We start from the raw sequence: 18,427 nt of genomic DNA, 5'->3' as shown, positions 1-18,427 counted from the left end.
ATAATAAAAAAAGGTGTCTGATAGATATGCTATGCAACTGGCAGCAGTGTCAGGTAGGAATACATGCAATGTATGATAGTATCTGCTGCTGCTGTTTAACGTATACAGTTTTATTATTATTATTAATAATTAAAGGGAATGTATATATTTCAGCATTAATTTTGGGATACAGTAGAATCTGGATGGTTTATATTTGGATGACTTGCAATCAACTTAATTTTGGGCACCAATAAAATAGCTATTTCTTGATCTTTTAATTATTTTGCTGGAAAGATAATTACTCATTTGTTTCCTGGGCGTCTTTTTAACTACTAGACTTATCTCTCTCTTGCTTTCTTTTTCGTAACAGCTACCTCTATTCCTAAGTGTTATAGAGCAGTAGTAATTCATGGATTTGTGGAAGAGCTGGTGGTTAATGAAGACCCAGAATATCAATGGATAGACCGAATCCGTACACCAAGAGCATCAAATGAAGCTAGACAGAGACTTATTTCCCTAATGTCAGGTAGCAATACATTCAGTGTATGATGGTAACTGCTTCTGCTCTTCAAAGTATACAGTTTTATTATTGTTATTAATTAAAGAGGGTGTATGTATTTCAGCATGTATTAATATAAACTATCCAGTAGAACCTGGATATTTTATACTTGAATATCTTTCAATCAGCTTAATTTGCACTATGAGAAATAAGACTGTTGCTTTCAGTTCTCAGGACATATCCATTTGATTATTCCCAAGAAGTGGCTATACACTTCTTGAATCAGTGGGTCAATATGTGATTCAAACTTGCAAGTCAAGGATGAGCCTAGCACTGTATATTGTGGCCTGCATAAGTTTGAAAGCAATAGTTATGCTGGCCAGTAGGGCTGCATGAAGCTTTGGTCCCTGATTTGATTCGGCAGGGATTTGAGCCGATTTGGTGGCCAAATCTCTGAATCGAATCAGTGGACCCTTTCATTTTTCTAAATCAAATTGTCAAATTGGAACCCTCTGAATTGATTTGGAAAGACTTGGTGATTCGGCCATAGACACAGCTTTAAATGGTTTTTTTTTTTTTACATATCTCTAGGTAGCAGGCACGTTGTGAATACTGTGATGCTGGGGAACATGGAAAGTCCCATAGGGGCACAGGGGGCTCCCCAGTGCACTTGGCAGTAGACCTGGAAGTGGACTAGAACCAGCAGCACTTCCGGGTCTGCCAGGGAGCGAGCTGAGGTGCTCACCAGCACTCCCCCCCCCAGTTTGGCGACTGGTGCCTCCAGGGTCTGGAGCAGGGTGCATGGGGGCCCCCCAGTGTGCTCCCAGGCAGACCTGGAAGTGGGCTTATAAGTACTTCAGGTCTGCTTCCGGGTTTGCCACTGAGTATGTGGAGGGCCCTCCCCACCCCACGTTCCTGTGGGACTTTCCATCTGTCCCAGCATCTCAACATTCATGAGCTGCACTAGTACCTTGAGGTGTGTAGAAAAAACGTTTAAATAGCTGAATCATTCTGAATCTCTCTGAATCAATTCGGAGGTTTCCAATTTGATTTGGAGAGATTAAAGTGTCATCTGATCCGATTCGGAAATTCGGCCACCAAATTATGCTGAATCTCTGCTAAATCAAATCGAGGACTGAAGCTTCGCACACCCCTACTGGCCAGTAACTCCATCTCCTCATCGCAGTGCACCCTTAGTAATAGAAGATGGTGTGCAATTCCCATTATTATACTCTGCTTTTCCAAGCAGCACAAGCACTTCAGCTGTTCCACAGTTTGATATGCCTGAAATAAATTAGTAATCTAATAGTCCTCTTCCTTTACACTTGTAGTTTCCTCTCTCTCTGATTTGGTGGATTCTTTTTAATTTTAAGTGTAGTCCAGAACACACAATGTTGTTACAGTATGAGTGGGCAAGCAGGCCCAGCTCCCCTCTTTCTCTTCTTCCCCCACCTTCCTCTGTACTCTCTACTTTCTTCCAGCAGCATAGAAGTGCGAGGGAGTGAGGGTCACTCTGGAAAATGTAGTTTCTGCTGCTGATGGAAGGGGTAGTAATGCAGGGAGGGGGATGTCATCTCCTCTTCTTGACCACCAAAACCAGTGGGTTTTTTTGGCTGCTTGACATACATGTCATTGACAGCAAGAAAAAGGGGCAACATCTCCCACAGGAACAGAAAATCTCTTGTGGCTGGTCCACCGCTGAGCACTGAAACTGCTGCTCTGCAGTTCCTGCTGCCTTCTAGAGCCAAAGTTACAGCTGCTGCAGGGGAGTGGGAGAGAGAAGGTTGGGAACAGGTGACTGCATAGGACACAATACTTGCTGGTTAGACCTTTTACTGGAACTTGCCATTTCATATATATACCCGTATTTGGCTTGTAAAACCTCAGTTTTGCCAGAGCTAAGGATCTAGTATTGTGAAATATCCAGGTTTTATTATACTTGGACTACTTATGGTGTTAAGGAGTAGCTAGAAATTTCAAGGTATCATCTTGATCATTCCCCTCCTATGAAAAAAAAAAATAATACAGAAAACATTTAAAAAAAATGTAGCAGCATTGCAGTTAGCATTGGCTGGAAAAGGTTCATAAAGTAACAAATTCAGGATTTTTAATTGCTTTCTGACTCCTTGTTTTCCATACATTCTAAATAGAATAAGACAGTTAGAACTAATGTGATATCACTGTGCCAAACTTCTAATTAGCTGGAAGAAAGGCAAGGGGCCTTGTATCTAGTGTAATTATGCAGAGTTGCTGTTTTAATCACCCTGAAATAATTACAAATGTGAAAGGAACAAAATCCACAAAACAGCATAGGAAACATTATCTTAAATATAGTCCAGTTTATAAGTAGGATGGAAGTTAACTTGTGTTTATTTTTGTAGGTGAACTTCAAAGGAAGATTGGCTTGAAGGTACTTGAAATGAGAGGGAATGCAGTTGTTGGCTATTTACAGTGTTTTGATCTGGAGGGAGAATCTGGACTAGTTGTACGAGCTATAGGAACAGCCTGTACCTTGGATAAATTAAGTAGCACATCAGCATTCTTACCTGCATGTAATTCCCCATCCAAAGAAATGAAGGAGTAAGTATGAGTTCATAGTGTAAAATGAACAAGATTCATCTATTTTCATATTCATTCAGTTTTACATATCTGGTGTGGTTTTTTCCCAGCATTTGTTTCTACTTTATTTGTTTTTTCTTGTTAGTAACTTCATTTATATTTAGCAGTTTTGAGATGTAAACTGCTAGTTCTACAAATTATCTCATCTGATGTTGCAGTGGTAAACCTTGGTTTGAGCAGTGTCTTTCTGTATTATATCTTGTATTTCTACAGCCAGAGCATTGTGCATTCTTGGGTTGTGTTTCACCACTCTAGGTGGTAAACTTTCATTTTGTCTTATCTCTGCTAGTAACATGCTTTTTATGTTTGTAGGGGCTTTTAATAATATTTTACCTTCTGTGGGAAGTTTCCATTTAGCAGTTTTGCAGTGCATTCATATAAGGAAAGATAAGTATATTTGAGTTCAGATTAGTTTAGTTTAATGTTCAAGGGATGCAGGAACACTTGTATTTTGTGTTCCACACTCCAACCCCTCTCTCATTCTTCTCTCTCTTCCCACTATATAAAACAAATGCCTCTGTATCGTACCTCATCCAGAAAACGGTTCATGAAGAGGAACTTGCCCTAATTCCAGTTGTCCAGTATGTCTACAGAACCATTTAATACTGTGTGAATTCAAATTTTTAACATGGATAAACAAATTACAAACATGTCAGTCTCATATTATCCTGAAGGGGAACACGTTTCCAGTCTCTAAATTGCCACTGTGATGTTTAGTCATAAAATAACTCATACTATTTCTAAAATAATAATTAGATCACTGATATAGTAGGCAGCCACAATGCATCCTGTTCCCTCATCAATGAGTCTGATCACTTATACTTCAGTATTAAATAATTTAATTTTGATTTGTGAAATATACTGTCATCACAGAGCTTCTGGGCACATTAAACCACAGTCAGCTAAAAGTTATAAACAGTAGCCAACTTTTTTAGCAGCGTCTATAGATTATTAACACATGTTTGAAAAGAAGACAAAAAATAGTTAAACTGATGTATTCAGTTGTTCAAGAACTTGGAACTTGATAATTTTTAATGATTTTTTTTATATGGTCAAAATAGTGTATGAGTGGGTCTCAAGAAGAGGAGGGTTGACTCACATTTCTTGTTGTTGACCTTATTAATCTGAGTCATTAATACTAAAAAGTCAGTTATCTTAACATGTTAATGTTTAGCTGTTTCCTTATCTATTTTGATTTCATCTTGACTCCTGCATGCTAGGAATTATAACTCTTAGAGTCTGCTTAAAGCATAAGAGATCTTCGCTTACTAAAACTCCCTGAAATCATTTTAACATAACTTTGCAATCTGTTGTATGTATTGTTTTCTTTTCTTGCACGTTGGCTGCAAATTCTCTCAGGTCTCCGCTGGCTCATCCTCCAAGCCATGGATGTCGCTCGACTCACAACAGCCCAATTCACACTGCTACTGGCTCACGACTTACTCAGAACTTCTCTGTGTCTGTTCCCACTCTCATCTACACTGGTACGAGACTGCTCAGACTCAAGAGTTGGGGAGAGGCAGGCCACAGGCAGAGTGGTCGCAAAGTGCAGGCAGGCAGGCAGTGTAGGCAGGTACCACACATCTTTTCTCCCTCCTTTTCTCACTGGGAGTCCTTCTGTTATTGAAGAAGTCCTGCGGTGTTCAGCTGATGAAATTGAGGAAAGAAGAATTTCTTGGAAGAGCATGTGTGTCTGCAAAGTCTCTTCCACATAGCCATACTCTTCTTTTTCTTAACTTCACAAACTTACATAAATCAGATTTTAATATCAGATTCTATGCAGTTGGTCTGCCATGGTAAAGGAATGGGGGAACATTTCATTTTGAGTGATTGAATTTCAAATTGCTTTCAAGCTTAACCCAAATAACAAAAACATTTGAGGTTTGAAAGTCCTATGGGCAGAGTGTGTCATTTTGTGGAAGAGGCTGTGCTAGAAAACAGGTAAGACAGTCTTCACATAAGTGAATATGTTTCAATATGGTTTTACCCATAAAGGCTTTCCTCTTAGCTGTTTTTAGCTGTGGCATGCTGCTGATGCTATAGGATAAGGAAACATTTTTTCCTTCTTAAAATATATGTGTGTTTATACTTAACTATGTGCGTATTTATAAACACAAATATAGTTTGAGACCATCATCATTTTTTCTTTAATAATCTGACTTTATTTTTTTAAACCATGTACTGGTATGAGTTTTTTTTCTTTTTCATACACTTTTTTCCCTTGATTTGACATTTCATACCTTATTTGGCTTATTTGTTTCATGGCAGATAATCAGCATCTATCTGTAGAACGCTGAGTGGGTAAACAGCATTTTTTTGCCTTTGGCCTCATCCCCAGTCTCACACTTAAGGAATAATTGCTGGCCCTGCCCCAGTCCTATCCTGGTGTTCGGATCATGCTGCTGTCAGCCAGGTCCTTTGGCACAGGATTACTGAATATGTTTCCACCTTCTTCTGGCAGGATTCCCTTCAATGAAGATCCCAATCCCAATACTCATTCATCAGGACCCTCCACCCCTCTGAAAAACCAAACCTATTCCTTTTCACCTTCCAAGTCCTACAGTCGACAGTCCTCTTCTTCTGACACAGATTTGAGTTTGACACCCAAAACTGGTAAGGCGCTTCCAACCCCCCCCCCCTTTTTTTTTTTTTGGTTGATTTGTGTTTCTATTTTATCTTTTCATTCAAATCCTTTCTCTTTTTTGGCATTTAAGTTATCAAAATGATGTGGAAATTGGAGACTTCAGATAACACAACTGAAGCTTTAAAAGATTTGTATAGGTCACTATCCCATGTGTTCTAAATCTGTATAATAGGCAGATTTGAGTAGCATTATATAATACAGCTATGTAAAAACTGGACCGTAGCATCTCAACTGTTATAAAGAGAATTCTAACGAATTCTGATTTCTCCACTTCATATTACAAATCATGGGGGTACAGTCTTAATGTAATGTGCTGTCGGAATGAGGGATGAAACTTAATTAACAGTATCTGACCCTCCAAGTCTAATTTCCTATGTTGAAAACGTATCTCTATCTGCATTTCTGTTTAGTTTCTACCTGTCTTTACAAATTTTATTTTAGAAATAGTGCCTGATGTTGACTAACCTGGCTGTATTAATCAAGTATGTTCTCATGTAACTTCTTAAAAAGTAGTTTTTAACACCTTTAGATCATTTTAAGCTTCACCTTTAGATCATTTTAAGCTTTTAAATGAACGTTCCCCCCCAGCAATTTCATTTTTTTTTTAATTTATTTTTCTTTACCTGGTTTCTTATGGAATGCAACAAAAATGTCTTGTTTACTCTTAGGGATCTATTTTGTAGCCGTGTTGGTCTGAGACAAAGAGAAATACAAAACTCTAAAACTCTTGGTTCAGAGGTAATACTTTTTATTAGACCTACTAAAAGTAGCAAAAAAATATGTTCTTTGCAAGCATTTGGGCTCATACACCCTTATCCAGGCTGAGGAGAAATCAAAGATTGTAGAAGTCCTCTTAGGTAGAAAATAAGCTCTATTTTGCACAGGAGACGTTGAGGCTGAACATATATCCTTGGTCTGTGAGAGTCCTTTTGGTTGAATTGCCCTTTGTAAATTCAGTATGATCTCTGAAAGTAAAGTTCTGTCTTCTCCCTTAACTTGCTAATTGCTTTGCTATACCAGAACAAAACGTGTAAAACTGCGGGTACTTTTTTTAATGGTGTTTCTAACCATGATTAACCATCCTGCCCCCACCCTTAGTAATAATTGAATCTCTGAACACTCCTACCTTTTTAATAATGAGAACTTTACAGTATGTTAAATTTTTTTACACTAATAATTTGCACTTGACAGTGTCTTTCTAGGGTATTGAAAATCACACAATTTTAGACAAGACCCACTCAAGCAGAGGGTTATAGATTAAAAAATTGGTAAAATCTTCAATGTGTTCCAAATTTTTAGTAAAAAAAAAAGTATTTAAGTAAGGAGCTTTTTTTAAGTTGTATTTCTCTATTTTTTATTTCTGTTTACCTTTTTAGCTGTTTCTTATCCTTTGTGTGAGGAGTGATTGTGAATATCTAAGGTGACCACTTATGTTTCAAAGGATTACTAACATATGGACTACTGCTTTAGAGCAATATTATTTCACAAATTCAGATATTTATATTATTGAAAGTCTCATAACTATTTGAAAAACAATCTAATCAAATTCTCCTGATACAGAACATGTGATATCAAGATATACTTTAATAAACGGGTCAGGTGGTCATCTTAGTAGAACCACACATCTGCAAGGCAGAATGAATAACAGCATGCACAAGTTTGTAAAGCTTCTGCAGCAGTAACGTTGGATCACAAAGCTGCAGTGTGATCTTGGTAGATGGACCCTATCTATCTGCATTCAATCTCATTGATATCACTGGGGCTTTGCACATTGAACTGATTGCAGGATTGGGGCCTTTCAGAGAGAGGAATTTTCCAGTATGTAGAGGAAGCAGAGCCATCCTCTTCAATTACAACTTTTGATTTTTCAATTTAAACTAAAAGCAGTCTTTGTTTAGTTGTATCAGGTAGTCGCTATCTTCTAGCGGTATGTTCTCTCTATTGCTGAATCATGTCTTAATATAGGGACAGTTGTTTGTCACAACTAAAGATGTACATAAATAAAGATATATTTATATATTAACCCTTAAGGTATCAATGTTTGATTCACATTGGTGTTTTATGACTTTATTCAGCTATAATACATTTTTTTCCTGGAAGTAATGATAATAAGAACTCAGGCAAAATTAATTCAAGGATGCACTTTAAATATCTTAGTCTTGATAAGAAAAGAATATAATTAAATTATATTAATTCTGGCACTGGTTCCTACAGATTGCAGCATTGAAATTTACTCTGCAGTCACTCTTAACATTATCTTAGAGGCCTCTTTATGCATCTAAGACCCCTGGCAGACTTTACGTTTAAAATATGATTAATATATTAATTGAGTACTACATTTTAACATACTGCACATTCAAACAGTTTATCAGTGGATAACAAGGCACAAAAACCCAGTGTCTAAGATGTTACTTGTTAAATGTATAGCATCTTTGCAGCTCATTTGTATTGTGTTTTAATTTGCATGTGTGACGTTGCACATAGGATGATAATGTTTGGCCAGGTCCTCCTGCATCCCAGGGTAGACTGCTTCCTTCCTCTCCTCCCACCTTCTGTTTCTCATTCTGAACCCAGGGTGCAGCAGCAGGAGATGTCAGAGCTCATCACTGCCTCTCCTCTCTTCCCCCAACTAGCTTTCTGCTTATTTCAGAAGCCATTTAGTACCTAGTAAGAGCCAGAGTGTAAACAAACACTCAACATGATATGCTTTACTTCCACACAGCAGGAACCTGAGAGGGGAAGGGGGTGGAAGGATTTATTCATAAAGTTGTAGGCAGGACAAGATGGGGGGAGAAGAAAAACACATAAACAAAAATATCTCATGAAGTGTCCTTGGAGAGTTTGAATCCTGCTGGTCATGGCCCCACTCCTCCTCCTCCCCCTTGCCCTTTGCATGGGTCTCACCTGCTCTGGACAGGGTATGCAGAAGCAACTCCTTCACCAAGGAGAAGCCAGCTGATGAGCTCATAGCTCGCTTCTCATTAGCAGCACAGTGGTAGGGGAGGTGGGGGAACTGGGGGATGACAGTTGGGTAATATTGAAATTTAGAATAAACATGCTTGTTTTTATTTTTCTTCAAAAAGAAAAGTTGATTGCTATTTAGGTAAGAACAATATAACTGAGAGAGCTGAATCGTTGGCCTATTTCTTGTTTTTGCTTTTTTTTTTTTAAAGGATTTATTAAAAGGAAACTGTGATTCATGAAACTATATTTTTGGCTGTAGCTGCCTGACTTTTGTCTAAAACAGTGTTGTATATAAAATATGGCTCTAGTCTTACATTTTTCATTTTGAATGTTGTCCTTACAGATTGTTTTGATATTACTGTATATATGTACTGTATAAATGTTTTCCATTTCCTGGGCCTTTTGCTGAATAATATTGTCTCTGTTAAAGCTATTTATACTTCTATAGAGAAGGGTGCCCAAATTCATAGCTTGTCAAAATGGAAAAACTGTGAAATTCAAGGTGCAAACTGTTCAATCTTGCTGAGGAAGGAAAATTTGATATTTTTCTATGCTTCCTCAACCATGCTGTGTTCTTCTTGCTCAGAAAAGCAGCTGCATCAGCTGATTTCTCAAATGGAAACTGTACCCGCCTTAGGCTCCTTCTACATGTTACAGCTATTGCACAATTAACTGGTTAATTGTGCAGTTGAACTGAGACAGCTACATGTACAAAATACATGTCACACCATAAAAGGGTCCAACCAACTATAAATGTAGACCTTGAAAGTGCATACTAACTTTGTAGCTGATTGTTATCCAGCTTTAGTTTGTGCTTGTAGCAGTCTCCCCTGTAGCTGGCAGCACTGCTAGCTGACTGGACTCCCAGCCCCAAGGGTGCACCATGCCCAGCTGTGGCTGGGATTCCTTCATCTTCTGGAGACTCATAGCCTCTGCAGCACCCGGTAGCTCTAGGACTGGGCCCCATCATCTGTGGGGTGCAGCTGTGATCTCCCAACCCTGAAGGTGTTGGTGCCCCCACACAGCTGGGATATCACAGCAGCTGCAGTCTCTCAGCTGCAGGGTGCTAACCACACTTCCCATGGCTGGGAGGTTGCAGTCCAGTAGGGAGTGCGTGTGGGACACAGTCGAGGCTGTGCATCCTAGCAGTGGATAGGACTTGCAGTCCTGGCTGCATATGGTGCACAGCTGGCACTGTTGAGCCCCCTAAGTGTCAGTACAAGGGAAGCTTGGGATGGCAATCGTAGGATCCCCCTGTACCTTCAGTAAGGCACGGTAGGATCTTATACTGGATCCCACAATCGCATCTCCTGTCATTCCATGTGTGGCATGGCAGGAGGCATGATTATGTGTATTAGATCCTATTGCACCTTTATCTATGCATGTAGGGGGGGCCTTGCATAACAAGTACAGATACCAGAATGTCATGGCCAGAATACTTAGTTATAAAGAGATTACAAACTTGGATCTGCTTATTAATCTTGCCTACATCAATTCCAAGCCAGAAAAATATTATCATTTCTTTTATGAAATAAAACACTGTAACTACAGAGTAGATTGGATAGTGTCAACCAAATTTTCTGTGGTAAAAAGTGAGAGGAATTTCTGGATGCACTGAAGAGGTTGTTTTTTTTTGTTTGGAATTGGAAAATTCCTGCTGTAATTAGTGCTGCTTCTCATGCCATTGTAAACGGACTGACAAAGTATTACATATTTTTACAAGTTAACACTTGTAAATGGAAACACTTGGGTGTGGAAGAGGAGAACTAATATATTTGTGGAGGAAATTGAGGGGATGGGAACTCCTTTTTTCTGTGGGAGTAATATATATCTATATACATTGTCATTTTTATAGCCTTAAAATTTAGAATTTTTAGGTTAAACCAGAATTTAAACTTACAGCCCCTCTGAATAGGAGAACCTAAGAATATGTTGTATCAAAAAGATTTTTTTAAACATTGTTTAACGGGAAGGCTTTTTCTTAGATTTTATTGGAAATTAATTAATCTATAACTGGATAAAATTCAGTTGAGCTCAATAAAATTGAATAGTATTTAAAACAAAGTTAATTATTTCATACTCAGATTTTTGATAACATGCTTTTCCATCCACATTATGGTGTGTGCCTTTACTGTCATTTCATTTTTGTATGCCTGTAAGAGCTTTTTAATGTACTAGTATTATGTATTTGTTCATTTGAAAAAAAGGTTTGCTTTTGTTTTACCTTCATTTTTTTTCCTTCTGTTTCTTTTGTCATTCTCTGAATCTACATCTTTTCTCTCTTACTTTCTTTCACAGTACCTTCCCCACAGGGACCTAGGATGTTCCTGTTTCCCAGCTCCCCTACACTCTCTCGTGGTTCCCCACATCTTAAAAAGTCCTGTCTCCTCCTCTCGGAGTCTAGCCTTAGCCCTCTTCAGTCTAGCCATGTCAGCCCAGTTGTTCTGAGGAAAAGTGTTTCTTTCACTGAAGAGCTCCTTCTGGCTGCTTCTGGTAGGATAAATCTACAATAGCCTTTTAAAACTGATTTATAAGAAAATAAAAGGAACATTATTGTTAGTCAAGCAGAGGCATCTAACGCACAGGCTTCTATAACTTGTCTTTTGCTAAAATAAGCCCTGGAAATTGTTGACTACATGACTTAAAGAACAATTATTTTTTCTCCTCTAGAAACTTGTAATAACTGCAGTCTTCCCCCCTCCTTCCAGTTGCATTAGTATTTGAAATAAATAGCTTACTTTGTCGTAAAGAACTCTTTCTGTTCCAAGAAGGTCTTCAATCAGTACTGGTAGCTGAACTGCCTGCTATCAGATAACTACCCAATATTTGTATTCGTTTTCAGTCCCTTCATTATAATGTCGTTCCTTTATTTTAGAAGGAATAAATATTCCCCCTTTCTCAGCAGTTCATTCCCTTTTTCTGTTTAAATTGCATCAAATGCCTAGCAATTAACTAATTGTACTCTGTTTCAATCTTACTGCACACAAACTTTCTATTTGTGCTATCTCCTTTTTCATTTCATTGACACTGCTCATCAGATTGTCCTTCTAAATTACATATTTGATATTACTGCTTTTCTACAAATAGTGTTTTGATTGTTTTGGTGTGTTTTTTTATTTTTATTTTTTTTTAAAGAATGTGTTTCATATCAGATATTTTCTTCATTGCATGTCTGTCTCTTTTTAGTATTGTATAGTCCTTTGAAAATGCTGGTTTTAGATTTGATACAAAATAACCATAAATTTTATTTTTTTTATTGGGACTATACAGATACTAATCTTTCTTTGTTTCCTTATCCAAGAACAGCTAAAAACATTTAATGTCTGATAAATAGATAATATTTTAGTCATGTTAGCATTTGCCATTTTGAAAAAGTTTGGAATAAATTTATTTTATGTTAATACATAAACATTAATGTCATTTCCATCACTACATGAGTTTGTTTAAACAAACAAAAAAATACCCCGTCCTGTTTGCATTGAAAACAATCTTCCTTGTTTTGCTTTTATTGCATTTTGCAGAAAAGAAGGGAAAGGGAAATTAGCAATGTACTGTTATATTAAAATATTCATTTCAAAATGTTGTCTTTATTCATAGCTATCTGCATTGTGGTGTGTCTTTTATATAATCTTACCCTTGATGCTTAAATTTTTAGTTTGTCCTTCATTTTTATTAGTGAGTTCATTGATATGTGAGAGAATTTTGAAAGGTATGACTCTTGATACTTATTTTCAGTTAATAATTTAGTTCCAATGTAAGCGTGTGTGGCTATCATATAAACCATCAGTGCTAGAATGCTTTCATGCATGAAATACCACCAGAAAAAATGGATTCAGCAGAACTCTGCATTTATTTAAGGAAAAATTGTGTTGTACACCTTCTTCCCTACTGTCCCTGTCCATCCATCCCCCGCTTGGGTTTTTATGAACTGTCATGTCCCCGCTCCTCACCCCCCAGTGGGTTTTATGAACACGGAGTAGGAAAGGCCTTCTGACAAGCAAATAAAAGCTATTTGGCTATTCTGAATACCCAGAAGTAGTTCCTTGCTGAACTGAACAATTCAGATGAGTGAACATATCATTACATAGATTTAAATTAGAATTCAGATCTAAATTATAGTATTTTTTTCAACGTTGAATGTTAGTCAATAGAGAGATGTTTCTTATATCTTTGCCTTTACAAAGTTCTCTCTTTGGTCCCAATCCTGTAGTAACTTCATTAGGAGATGTGAACCTTTGTGGAAACTATTGGTTTCTTATGTGACGGGGGGTGGGGGGGAATATTTATACCATGTAAATGTTTTAAATTGCATGCAATTCTGATTTTGTTATAACTGCCAATGGAAAAAGGAATGGGAAGCAGTATTGCAGAAATGTTGGCTGGTGCCACTTCATAGGGCTACTTCTAATTCGATTAGCTTTGACTTGGAGGGAATCCTGAAATCTTTATTCATTCTTTATTCATATGAACTGAAAGTTTGACTAGAAAGGGACTTATGGACAAGAAAAGTATTATGGGTCAGACCCTACGTCTGTTGCAGTTGATGGCAAAAACTCCTGTGGATATCAGAAAGGAAAAAGATTTGCAGCTGTGTAAGCGTTGCAATGCCAAGCCCCTTGGACCTTATTTTAATTTCTAGTAGGCTTCTATTTTAAGCCTATTTACGCTGTCAGAGTAGGATAAAAAAGGATTTAGTATCAGTGGGAGTAAGGTCCCTAGTTACTGTTTTTGATTTGGTAAAACTGGATTTTTGGTGGCTGACTATGTTAATCATTTGAAAAAAAAAAAACAACAACTCCTCAGGCTATTATGGTCTGTAACTTTTTCTATGGATGTTATTTATGTTCTAATATTCTTCAGGAATGGGCAGTGGAAGTGCTGGAAAAGAAGGGGGGCCATTTAAAGCACTATTGAGACAGCAGACCCAGTCAGCTCTGGAACAAAGGGTAAGGCATACCTAATGATATTTTGTACTTCAACCATAACTTTTATGAAGAGTAAATCATTCCTGTTAACTAATCTGTTATAAATAGTGGGCTTTGCTTCCCACATTTAAATCCACGTTAGCCCGTTTAAGTCAGTGTAATCTCTCTGTAAAAATATATTGCTGACATACGGTGGGAAAAAATTGGAACAAACAATTATGACCTGTCTAAGAATTGAATGTTATAGCTTCTGTAATAGAAAATAGAGGAAACAAAATAGAATTTGCTATTAATATAACTCATTAGATTCATGATGCTGCTATCATTTTATGACTTTGGTAGCTTACAACTAAATTGAATTTTGCCTGAAGACAGATTTGATTTATTCAGAAACATCATTATTTTTAAACAAATTGATTAACAAAGAGAAATCTTGAAGATAAAAAGTAGTAACGTGACTTTAAATAAAACTACATTATATGAAATATGTACTTTATTTTTTGGTTATAAACTTTTATAATAAACTCCCAGGCATTATTAAAATGACTAATAAACCATATAGAATTACATGGGAGCTTTCTACAGTGTTTGGCAATATTATCAGTTCACTTAATTTTTATATTTTCAGTCTGAAAATTATATAGCCATTGTTAAATGCATTTTATGTTGTATTGTTAAGATGTTCCATGCGGCCTTATTAATGCATACTGTATTTCAATTATTAAAAATATTTTATAGCTTAAAACTGTTGATGTATTTAAAAGATAGGGATTTTGAATAATTAACTTTTTGGAAACCAGTTCTCATTTAATAAGACTTTAACAGTTGAATTGGTTACTTGAAACAATATGTGTGTATTGAAAATTATAAGAAATATCTGCTATACCTTTGAAACATAATTTTATATGAATAGCTACTTATCTGAGTAAGTGGATGATTCTCTTCCCATTTTTTGTGTTATCTATTACTAAGGGAGGATCGCCTCATAGGTTCTGTAGAAGGCGGGTATGTTTCACAACTTTGTGTGACTGTAAGACCTTTTTCCTTTTATTGAGGGCTTTTCTGGTTTTAACAGGCATTTAAAAGCTTTTCTTTTTTATACAGTTTTGTCAAATTTCTTTGCAATCTTGTTCATGTAGGGTTTTGATTTTTTTTTTTTTTTTTTAATTTTTATTTGAAGAGAATTTAGCAAACCCACATTTTGGCTTAAGTAATATTTTTGCATGGTTGTATGCTTCACTTAAATTTTTCATTGCTCATAAAATACAAGTCCATAGCTTTTGCTTCTAATGTTTTAGCTTGAAAATATAGAAACTCTTAATATGTCACCTGCATTTCGTTGTGCTAGCATGTTAGATTTTTCTTCAATTTTAGATAAATTATGACCTAATTCTCACTTTTTAAAGTTTTTAAGAATAAAGTATATTAAAATGAAAACATAAGAAAATGTTAGGTACTTCAAGTGTGTCAGCATAAGGTTTTTTTATTATTATTTATTTTGCTAATACAACATTATAATGCCTAGTAAAGAAGAACAAAAATGTTGTAAAAGGAGGTGAAAAATGTTTAATGTCAAATTTTATCTTTAGAAAATAGTATGTGTAATATTAGTTGAACCATAACTATGATGGACTTTGGCTACATGTAGCTTTGTGTTTTGGAGATGTTTCTAGCTATCAATACTGGTTTTTGGTTTTGGGGTTGGTTTGTTTTTCATTTTTCTGACTTGTGGGGCTGGTGGCAAAAAGTAATCTCGTAGTTGAAAATGTCCTGAGAGCTAGGAAGTTATTCTGTTATCATAAAATTATGCATCTAAACAGAACAGGGAACTAGTAAAATTCTGACAGTGTTAATTAGAGTGGACTTAGATTTCTTCAGAAAAAACATGGGAGAAAATAAAGTTGTGATATACTCTGTTGCCTTCTGTGTTGGAAGAACAAAAGGAGTCTTCACAGAGAACCAGAGCCTCTTAGGAAAAGTTGATTGGTGTCATATGTTAGTATTAGGCCCTGGAATGTGTTCATTTTAAAAGTGCCATTGGATCTGGTCCCCAGTCCTAACAATTGTATGTCCTGCCCTGCCACACATGAATGGCAGGAGGTATGATTCTGGGATCAGAGATCAGGTCCCAGTCATATCCCTTCTAACTGTTAGTGCCGGGGAGCCCAGGTTCCCCTTGCACCAGGAAGTTGAAAGCTGGGTGCCTACAGCTCAGTGTCACCTGGTCCCATCCCTGTCAGCCATTAGCTGATTGTCAACACTAGCCCTGGGGCAACCCCAGACATGTCGCATGGTCACTTTATGGCACCATACAAACCAGCCATACAAATTTTCTACATTTTGTGTGGAATGTTTTTATGGCTGGCTTACAATTTCATGGTACCTTAAATTGGGTATGTATGTAGCACTCTTGCCATTTTATGCCACAATTAAGACATTAATTGTGGCATAAAAGTAATTTACAGGGGCACTTAGGTAGGTTATAAAAGTTTTTTTGATTCCAAAGCTAAGGAAAGGTTTGGGTTTTTTGGCGGGAGGATAACTTTGCTAGAAATTTTGTGAAAATATATGTGAAACTACTATCGTCATTTGTATATAAACATTTATATACCCTTTTGTAATATATTTTAATGAACAACAGATTGCATTCATAGTAACAGTTCATTTTATATATATTTTTATCTACAAATATATACTTTGTTTGTGTCAATAGGCAATCTTCAGCTGATTTTAACTATGAAAAATCTAGCCTGTATTTTTATAGAGGGGCAAATACTGTCCTCTTCTAAGTTTTATGCAGCCCTATTGACTACACCTTAGATAAATGCTGTGGTTTTCATTCTTTTTCATTCAGATTAGTGCTGTCATTCCTCTGCTGCTCTTGCTTTATTTTAAAAAAAACAGGTCTATTGGGTGGTTTCTGTGGTATACAGTTAGAACTGCTTCCTACCATACTTTCTTCACTATACATGGTCATATGTACACACACAATCTTAACCAACTATCACTGTGTCTCCAGCCTCCCTTTTTTGAGAAGGTCATTTGACCTGATAACTACAGGCATATCTGAATGAGATTGGACTCCTGGATCCATTTCAGTCTGGCTTTCATCCTGATCATAGCACACAGACTTTGCTTGTGGCTTCAGTCAACAATCTTTGCTTGGAGATCATCAAGGGAAATTGTGCCCTGCTGATCTTGCTTGATCTTTCTGTGGTCTTTGATACAGTTGATCATGAGGTGCTGATAAAGCATTTAGGTGATCTGGTGGGTATTTGTGGGAGTGCTTATAATTGGCTCCGCTCTTTCCTAGAAGGGAGACAACCCAAGCCATGGTGATGTGTCAGAGCTTGTCGTCCCCTTATGGCATTTTTAGGGCTCCATCCAGTCACCACTCCTATTCATCATACATATGATACTTGCAGGACAAGCTTGTGCAGAGTTTTGGAGTGAAGTGCCATTCCTGTGTTGATGCCCAGCTCTGTTCTGTCTTTCTCATCTCATCCTGACTGTCATCTCTTTCTTATGTCTTTCTCATCTCATCTCATCTCATCCCTCCTGCTGCTAGGGGTCTGGGCCTGCTCTTCCCGCTTCCCTGCCTCAGTGGTGGGGGGAGAGGAGGAGTGGGCCTGGGCCTGGGCCTGATGTGGAGGGTGTGGGGGAGGAGCAGGCCTGAGGGTTGGGAGAAGTTGGTTGCCATAGCAGTGGCAGAGGGCCCACTCCTGGCCCCAGCCCGCTGCCACCTCCAAGAAGCAGGAGTGGGGGATGGGGGCGAGGCAGGCTTTAGTGGTCTCGCCCTCCCCCCCTCCCCCCTGCTCCATTGTCACTGTCTGTAGGATGGTGGGGCAAGGCCAGCGCTGCTGGCCTCACCCCTCCCCCACCTTTCGGTCTGCTCTGTTGCCTCTGGCTGTTTCAGTCAGCCACTCAGAGCGTGAATAAAGCGTTATGGACAGACAGACAGTTTAAGGCTTTTATAATATTAGAATTATAGGGGAGAAAAAGGGTCAAAAAGTAAGGTCTTTTTGTAAGGTTATCATGAAGGAGATTTGGGAGAACCGTAAATCAGCATTGGAAGAATGGAATGTTTCCTCTTTCAGCTCAAAGCCCATGGATGGAGCATCAGTACTGAGCAGGTTGTAGTTTTAGCTGCCTGGCTAATTTGCTTTACCTTTCTCCGCCTTCCTTCAAAATAAAATTTTGTGATCAAGTAGATCCCAGGTTTCACACCCATTTTCTGTACCATGACACTGACTGGTCCACGAATTACTCTCTGCTTTTGTAGAAAGAGCATGCGTGTTTGTAGAGTCCCTTTGTGTAATTGCTCTCCTTTCCAGTCCTCCAGAGAGCAGAAATATAACATTTCTGTTGGTTTTTGCTCCTCTTTAGTAACCTCAGTAATTCCAGGATTTAACTCTTGATCTTGACATTTTGTATGTCCATTGATGTCAAAGGAAAAGCATTTAGTGTTTTTGGTGGATTTTATATCTGTCATTATAAAATCAGGGATTTCACACGTTTAGTTTCTCAGACACTTTATGCCAGATATTGCCAGAGGAATCTTGATGATTTATCTTTAACCTTCACCTTGGTTATCTATAAATTAATCTGAATGCTAAACTGAAGCAAGTACTTGCCTCACTTTTTTCCCCTCTCATAAAACTATTATAGCTATTTCTCCCCTAACTGGCCATCAGAACTATGTAAAACATTGTTGCATGATTTCCATTCTTTTCTGCTTCTCTGCATTTAGAATTGGCAAATGTAAACCAATCTCCTTTTCCCCCATAAGTGTGCTAT

The 18,427-nt window shown here is 37.5% G+C and overlaps 1 protein-coding gene across 10 annotated transcripts in view; it reads left to right on the top strand.

Moving 5' to 3' along the window:
* C2CD5 (C2 calcium dependent domain containing 5) overlaps positions 1 to 18,427 on the top strand; it is a 112,324-nt gene that overhangs the window by 13,334 nt on the left and 80,563 nt on the right. For 9 of the 10 annotated variants that reach the window (XM_019544432.1, XM_019544428.1, XM_019544426.1 and 6 more), the window contains exons 5-8: positions 350 to 505; positions 2,860 to 3,058; positions 5,559 to 5,710; positions 13,566 to 13,651. In XM_019544432.1, coding sequence (XP_019399977.1) covers positions 350 to 505; positions 2,860 to 3,058; positions 5,559 to 5,710; positions 13,566 to 13,651 — 593 coding nt within the window. Of the gene's footprint in view, positions 1 to 349; positions 506 to 2,859; positions 3,059 to 4,456; positions 4,582 to 5,558; positions 5,711 to 13,565; positions 13,652 to 18,427 lie in introns of all 10 variants that reach the window. The other variant, XM_019544436.1, reaches the window with a different exon arrangement.

This window comes from Crocodylus porosus, unplaced genomic scaffold (assembly GCF_001723895.1).
Source record: "Crocodylus porosus isolate Cpor-Errol unplaced genomic scaffold, CroPor_comp1, whole genome shotgun sequence".
Lineage (NCBI taxonomy): Eukaryota > Metazoa > Chordata > Crocodylia > Crocodylidae > Crocodylus > Crocodylus porosus.
The sequence above is the reverse complement of the archived record's forward strand: the minus strand, read 5'-3'. Positions and strand labels throughout refer to the sequence as shown.